At 49.4% G+C, this 7,881-nt stretch overlaps 1 protein-coding gene across 1 annotated transcript; it reads right to left on the bottom strand.

Annotated features, from left to right (window-relative positions):
- Positions 1-2,813: 2,813 nt before the first annotated feature.
- On the bottom strand, positions 2,814-7,305 carry TMEM35A (transmembrane protein 35A). The gene is made up of 2 exons (XM_009934650.2): positions 7,040-7,305; positions 2,814-4,353 (listed from the first exon to the last, which is right to left on the bottom strand). The coding sequence occupies exons 1-2, from the start codon at positions 7,157-7,159 to the stop codon at positions 3,967-3,969; spliced, it is 507 nt and encodes a 168-aa protein (XP_009932952.1). The 5' UTR covers positions 7,160-7,305; the 3' UTR covers positions 2,814-3,966.
- Between the last annotated feature and the right edge of the window lie 576 nt (positions 7,306-7,881).

The following is a 7,881-nucleotide window of genomic DNA, read 5'->3' as shown; positions in this document are numbered from 1 at the left end:
TCAAGAGATCAACCTTTTACCCACAAAATGTGAAATTTTGCTACAATTTCCTGGATTTGGTAGAGCATTCATGCACGTCCCTGGATTGTTCAAGCATATCTTTTGCTTCCTAGATTTCCTGACACAATAAACCAGAATGATTTTCAATTCATACTCCCTCTTCAGCTTTCGCTTCCTGAAGATGTTAGAATCGTCTTTATTTTCCTGTTTGTTTGTCACTAACCTCCCTGTGCAGCACACCAAGAACAGATGTCCAGCTAGCTACGTGAAGACCTCCTCTGAAGCACACACTGATATGCACAGACAGGGCATTCACATTTACAAATGAAATCTACTGACTTCAGGAGAAACAGACCCCCTCAGCTTTAAACGACAACACCAAGCCCATCAGAACTCCCACAAACGATGCTTTTTTGCCTGATGGTGACTCACGACAACTGAGATGCTTTAAGACAGTGAAAATTTGCGATAGCGACCACAGAGCGTGGTTAGATAGACATGAGCTGGACTGAGATGTAAGAGTTGCAGAAAACTCCTAACGCTCTGGAATCCTGCTTGTTGCATCTGGAATCACCGGAGCACACTGGAAGTGGCTCAGAAAGCAGATCGAGCTAACAGTTCCCGGCTGCCACGCTCCGCAGTACAACAGCAGCTTTCTCACAGATTCCACAGCACCTGCTCTACCGGGTTTTTTTTTATTTTGCCTTGCAGGAGTTCTGCCAGAAAGGTTTGGTGGGGAAGAGAGCGCCAGCAGACCTTAACGCGGAACTCCCAGGCAGGCTGAACGCCCGTTCTTACTAACAGCGAGCCCACCACCGCGCACCCCTTCAGTACGCGACGCTTCCACACGGACATCTGGCACAAAGGTCTCTTCCCTCCTCCCCAGCCGGCGCACGCACACCCCGCTCCCTGCCGCTCCCCCCGGACGGCCCCGCAGAGCCCTCCGATGCTCCGGCGCGGGGAGCGGCCCTGAGGGAACGCAGGCAGCCGAGGCCCTCCCGGCCCAGCCCCAAGCCGCGCTCCGGGACCCCAAGAGCGGCGGCGAGGCCCCACCGCCGCGCGAAGAAGCCGCCGCCCGGGGAGGCCCCGGCCGCGGGGCCTGCTGCCACGGCTGCAGCCCCGTTACCTCCCGCCAGCGCCGGCTCCAACCGCCCCGCAGTTCAAACCTCCGCGCCACATCCCGCGCATGCGCGCTGCCGCCACGCACGGCCGCGGTGAGCGGTGGGCGCACCGCCCTTCTCTTGCCGCGCATGCGCCGCGCTGCGCGCTGCCGGGGGGAACGGCGGCGCTTCCGCCCCGCCCCGGGCCGTTCTGAGCCTGCGCGGTGGCCTCGGCGTGCGCGCCGCGGGGCAGGGCTGCGGAGGGGGGCGGTGCGGTCTGGCAGGCTTGAGGGGCGGGGGCTCGGAGGAGGGCGGTGGGCTGCGGCCTTCTCCGTCCCTCGACTGACGGGCGGGCAGAGGTGCCTGGGCAGGTCCCGCCGTGCCACGGCTGGGCGGCTCTGGTGAGCCCTTCGGCAGGCCGCGGGCCGGCCGCGCTGCGGGCGCCTGAGCTCGGGTGAAGCCTGCCTCCGCAGCAGGCTGCAGCGGGCAGGTCGCTGGGGCTGGCGGGTGTCTGCCGTGGCAGCATCTTGAGGGGGCTGGCAGGAATGAAATTACGGGCTTGAAGATAAGAAAGAAAATCGCGAGGGAAAAAAAAATAATAGAGTAAATTAGCATCGTGATCTTAGAAAAGGACTAATTCAGTTCTTGGCACCTCACCACCGCTAGCAAGCAGGGATAACTGGTAGCTTCCAAAAATAGCTTGCTAATGCTGGGGGGCAGTGATGGAGGCCAACCCAATGTAGATAAATACAGAATTCTTGTTACTGCACTCCAAGAAGAGTCTTGTTTTCCTCAGTGGTAAGGAACGTGCAGCCACTGCTGTGGGTCACTAATTCATACTGCTCCAAATGGCAAAAGTGTGGGGACATTTTTCAGAATTCACTTAGTCCTTTTGCAGGGGTAAGCTTTGCTATGCAGAATGTTTTACACTGATTATCATGGCATCTGTACAGGTTTCGGTGAAGAACATTACAAAAGACAAACAAACCGTTGTTTCCAAAAGAGTACTGAGTTAGATGCACGTGTGAGGGGCAGCTGGCCAAAAGGTTGCAGCAATTCAGCTGTGAGTACTTTGTGTAGGAATACACATTACAATGCGCTTTTGAGTTGGTGGTCTTTTTATTTGATTTTGCATTAAAAAGTGATTAATAACTCCAGTCAGCGCATGGCAGATTAAGTGACTTAAGCGAAGTAAAGAAATTGTGTATACATTTGGGATGACCTTGAGGTAGTCTGTAAAGACAAGATTGTCTAAGAAAGGTGGCCTTGGTAGTTTCCTTTGTTTAGGTTGCACATCTGATAAGAGATAGTATTTGCGGCTTTTGGAGGACGATTTTTCAGTGTCTGTATATTTGGGACTACATCTGTTGCAGCAGCAAATTTAACATAAGAAGAAAACTGGATATACTGCATATGAACATCATCAATTTTTATAGATATAATACAATTTTACTGGAGTTTCTTTTCTCGCTGCCACATTGTACTGAAGCCAAAATTTATCTGTTTCATGAAGATGTTCAAATGTCCCTTTTAAATGCCTGTGGTTATTAATGTGGAGCCCAGTAGTGCTCAGATGGCTTCCATCCTGCATCACCTTGTCTTTCTCTGAGATACCCCTGACGTGATTCTGCCCATCTTAGGTGCAGTGTTTGAGCACAGGAAAAATATTTTCAGATATGTCTCTCAAAAAAGAAATTTGTTTCTGTCAAGACATTTTTCTCCAAATTTCAAAGTTTATTTTCATGAATAATTAAGAAATTAAGGAAAAACTAGAAACAGACAAACATGAAGAAAAACAAACTCAGAGGCAACACAAGCTTCTTATGACACTCTGTAAGATTTCAGATACAACACACGGGGATTCAAGCTCTGGCGACGAGACTTTCCGCAGCTCACCAAAGCTGTGCTTGGGATGAACGGTGAGGTACCTGGGCACGTTCAGACCCTCATCTAGCAGCAAAACCTGGCAATTCTATTAATGTTGCAGTAGTTGTGGAAAAAAAGGGATTTTTCCTTGCAAGGAAATAGGGAGCACGATGCTATTTGCCAACAGCAGACAGATGTTTTGGAGTTCTTTGGGCAGTTCTGCTCCCCATCCCCTCCCCAGGGATCCTTACTCTCTGCCAAAAGGGGTAAGGAGATGCCATTGCCTTGCGTGAAGCAGGCAAAAAATTACCGTTATCAGGCCATTGTCCCAGTTTCAGAGTACCTGCAAAGTGTGGAAATGAAGGAAGATGCAAATAGTGCATCCCATGTTCTCCCTGGAGAACCAACCCAAAGAAAGGACTGGGCACAGAGGCAGCAAAGGCTAAGGGATCCCTCTCTCAGACACAACAAACAACACTTCTGTGCTTGGTAGGGGCCTTTCCCCCTTGACTATGGAAAAGGAAATGTAGATTTGTGGATGGGGCTGCACCAGCCAGCACAGGAACACGCTGGCGCTGTTCCACCCAGCTGCCACATAGCAGAAGTGGATCCAGGCTAGGTTTCAACTGCCATGGGGCTTGGGGCTGATGCTCAGGGACTAATGTCCCCACTGCAGCAGTGCCCAGTTAGCATGACTACCTGCCCAAGTCCTTGCCCATGCTCTCAGGCTGGTTTTGCAGCTCCTGCTGAGGCTGGTGCTACTCCAATCAGACTGCTAACTGCCTCCACGCTGTCCTGGTGAAAGATAGCTTGTCTTTTTCTACGTTACAGGGCAGCAGCAAAAGCAAGACTACAGTGTAGACATACCACGTGTCTCTCAGACCCCAAGTGCAACTTTATTTAGACAGACAAAAATATAAATAGGTAAATAAAAAACAAATTTTCTGGGTAATTTTGGAGAGAGCTGCCTCGAGGGTCCATATTTCTCACTCGCACTCAACTAGGATACCTTCATTTTGCCTTTCTCAGGAGCTGCTTCATGGATGAGTGGCTGCTCATCCCCATTCACTGACAGGATCCTCCTTTCTGGTGGCTGCTCCTCAGGCTGGCGGGCGATCAGCAGACGACAAGTAAGCAGGATCCCAAAGACTAGGGCATGGGCGTAACGCTTGAGTGGATCCCCCACTAGCTGGTGGAAAAAGAGCACAGCCAGCACAAGGATGAGGAGGACAAAGTTGGCCACATCTTTGGGGCGACCAGGCACCAATGTCATGACAATACCACACGCGACTTCTAGGGCACCAATGGTCTTGCGGAGAAGGATGGAGCTGACTCCCATCTTCTTTAGCATGGGAAGGGCCCGCACGTAGCTTTTGTACGCTCGTTTCTGAAATCAAGCAGTAATAGCATAGAATGCCATAATGTGAGAAAGTAAAGGCAAAGGTGACTTCCATTGAAACAGACTGATGTACAATATGACCTGAAGATCCCTTCAATCATCACAGACCCCTCTGGGACAATATCAAATCTGTACCCCTAAAGCTTCAGTTGGAGGGATATTAACACCATCAACCTGCAATTCCCCCTCTATAAGCTGTTGTCTCCTCACTGGAAAAAGAGTTCTGCAATCTAGCACCCATCTTTGGAGCTAGGACGTGGCCAGGTGTACCTTCTCCTGAAATCTGAAGTTACAATTGCTAGAATTAGCAATGCAGAACTATGTTGTTAAAAAAAAGTACCTAAGAGTACCTTGTCCTTTGTAATTAAGTAACATACCTAGTCCCTGCAAAGCAAAGGCACAGCAAGTAAAGGCAGAAGTCTCTTTCCACCTCAAAGAACCTTGCAACACCCCAGTGTTTATGGGCAGTACAATCTTAGCACGGGACTATACATCAAACCTGAGATTCACCAGCCCTATCCTGTGCTTACATACCTTGATGATACTTTCTTTCCTCAGACGAAAGCAAGCTGACATTTGACATCCTTTGCTCATTGGTTTGTGCTGGATTTAGAAGCAGCGTAAGTTGCACGACTCAGCCTCCTTACACAGCTGCCTCATTGTTTCAGCAAAGAAACCACGTCTGTCCTTACACATGTTCAAGTTCTTGCATTTGAACATTAGGTGCTTGTGGGCTTACCATTTGTTTGGGTTTTTTTAAATCAAGTATTTCCTTTTTTTTAATATTTTAATGAAGGTCCTAGTTATTGGAGGCACTGAAATTATTTCCACTTACATGTGAGTATGTTATCCCTGCAGATATTCTTGCCATTGTGCTCTCTGTTTTCTAATCAGGGAGAGGGAAATGGAAGCCAAATCTCAGGCACAGAGTTGTTCAGCTCTCACAGGTGCTGTTCAGATTGTAGGTTTACTTCCATGTGGTTTTGGAAATGTGCACTACAGGCACACAGAACTTCCCCACTTCTCTGTAAATTTTGCTGCTTTCTTTTAAGAAGAGCTGACATTTCGCATGTGGTTAAAAATATACAGCATTGTAATTTTTGCTACTAAATAACTGAAGTTCTCATGACACATTTATGCTAGGTGTATGCATTGTAAAGATGCATTTTAAACCTTTAGTGAATAAAACCTCTCCTCAGAGCAGAGTATTTTTAAACAGTTGTGTAAAAGATAGCTTTATGAAGAATTGTGCTATCAGCATGTCCTAGAGTACTCTGGTATTTTAAATATTTTCATAAACTAGTGTGTCTGTTTTTTGCTGAATGAAAAACTGCAAGTATGGTGTTGTACATAGATGGGAGGTTCTCTGCTCAGGGCAAGAAGCCATGCTTATTGATTGGCAAGATCAGGTTTCTGCTGTCTCCATCACGACAGACACCCTGGTATGCAAGACAGCAAAAGCATGGAAAGCCTAATGACCCATGAACATGTTACAGTATGGACTATTACGAATGATGGTGCTGTGTGGTGTCTGAAAGCCTCTGCCTTGTCTTTGTAAAAACAGACTTCATCGCTACCTATAGGCCTGACTCTTGGTAAAGCACAAAGGGACAGAAAAGCAAAACATTTTACAGAACAAGGATTTTGCAGTGCTTATAAAGTCTCAGTGCTTTTTTCTGTCCCTTATGTAGCAAAAATGTAACAGCTTTGTTTTCCAGGCATTTTATCTCAGTCTCTTGCTCCTGAGTTTCTTCTTGTTGAATCTTCTCTGTGAGATCCCTGTGCTGGGCTGCAGACAAGGCACTGCAATTCAGATGTTATTTGAGAGTGAAGGAAAAGCAGCTGGGCAGGTGGAGCAAAGGGAGAGAACAGAATGTGCTGGAAACTTCCAGCACGACTTTTCTAGGGGCACAAAAATTATACCAATGCTTTTCAGCCCCTGCAATAAATATAATAGGGGGAGGGGGTGGCGGCAGAATAAACAAACATAGACAAGGAAGCAAAACGTGGCAGCCAGTCCCTCGCCTGCCTGCAGCTCGCAGCCGGCCAAGCTCTGCAGCAGGGCTGGCCCTGGGCAGAGAGGAGCAGACTTGCTCACCAGCTGAGAAATGCACACGGTGACTTCTCCTTCCTCTCCTGACCCCTTTCCCATTAGGCAAGAGGAGAAGCGGCTCATTTTCCAGGCTAAAGAGAATAACAAGGTGACTATTAATAATACCACCTTCTCCCAGCTAAGAATCTCAAAAGCATTTCAGGGTCATGAATTAATCCCTGCACAAGTCTGGTGAGGTAGGGACAGTCAGGCTACATGCCTGGCACTTCTTCAGGCTTTGCTTTTCAGAGACCCATCTTTCTGCAGGCATCAGTGTGCTCTGCTACCCCATCCTCCTTGCCTCCCCTCCTCATCCTTAACCACAAAAGGTTTCTCCACGGACAGGCTCAGGCGGAGCCCAGGCGAGGGCCACCAGGATAACCTCGACAACTGCGTACTGTTTGGTTTTCTCCATGCCCATCAAATAAGGAGACAGATAAGCTTCTTCCCTCTCCCTCCCATCGCTCAGGGCTCCAGAGCAGTCACCCTCCGTGCATCCCACTGCAAACACTGCTGCTGCCGCAAGGTTGAGGGGAGAGAGCCCTAACGCGTCTTCCTCCATGCTGCCACTGCCGTACTCACCATCTCATTGTAGGCATCTCTGCTGAGCCGAGGGGTCAGTTTGATGGTCCCCATAAAGACGAAGAAGAGCCCCAGGGCCACCGAGAGGGCGATGATAGTGACAGTCCTGGGAGATGCCATGGAGCCTCCGGGAACCGGTCCTAGCGAGGCCTTCTCGCTCTGGCTGCCAGCCCGGGCGGGAGGTAGCCACTCACCATTGAAGGGGATGAGGAATAAAGCTGCAGAGGCAGCGAGGATGACAGCGGGAGGGGGATTCAGCCTCCTCCGCGGAGCAGCCTCTGGGTCCTAGCGCCCTGCAGCCCCGCGGCCAGAGCCAGCCAGCTCCAGCACCTGCTGAGCGACGAGCATTGCCAAGCTCCTGTCGTTAAGTCATCCTCTGTTTCCTTGCACGTTCCATAAATCACCCCCAGAAAGCCGAAAGTGAGCCATTTCTAGGGATGAGGGATGGCAGCCAAGTGCACAGCGCAGTTGCTACTGCTAGTCCCTCAGTACTAGTGGGACAACAAGGACGTGTTAGCAGAGGGCTCATGAGTAACCTGCTATGGAGCAAGAGTGGTCGGAGGTCTCTTGTATATAGGTGGCTTTCAGTTTCAGATGCTCAGAACTAATGCACAGCAAACAACGTAATGCTTACTATAGTTGCCCCAGAAAAGCAAAAAAGATGTTTTGCCCCTGTGGCTCTCCTGGAACCTGAAGCCCAAAAGAGACAGTGGGGCCACTGTACCACCCAACCCCACTGCAGATAAAACCTGTCCTGTATGTTCAGCTCTCCAGAGACTAGTGGAAAGGTTTCCTGGTCCTCGATTACTTTCTGATTTAAAGTCATTATCTCTCCCCCTCTA

The sequence above is a fragment of the Opisthocomus hoazin genome, chromosome 14, assembly GCF_030867145.1.
Source record: "Opisthocomus hoazin isolate bOpiHoa1 chromosome 14, bOpiHoa1.hap1, whole genome shotgun sequence".
Classification (NCBI taxonomy): domain Eukaryota; kingdom Metazoa; phylum Chordata; class Aves; order Opisthocomiformes; family Opisthocomidae; genus Opisthocomus; species Opisthocomus hoazin.
Note: the sequence above shows the minus strand (reverse complement) of the source record. Positions and strands in the feature narration are given on the sequence as shown.

Excerpts from the sequence above, each read along its gene's own strand:
- TMEM35A (XM_009934650.2), bottom strand. The coding sequence starts at position 7,159 with ATGGCATCTCCCAGGACTGTCACTATCATCGCCCTCTCGGTGGCCCTG. Across the intron at positions 4,354-7,039 it reads GAGATGCCTACAATGAGATG|AAACGAGCGTACAAAAGCTA; the intron begins GTGAGTACGGCA and ends GCTTGATTTCAG.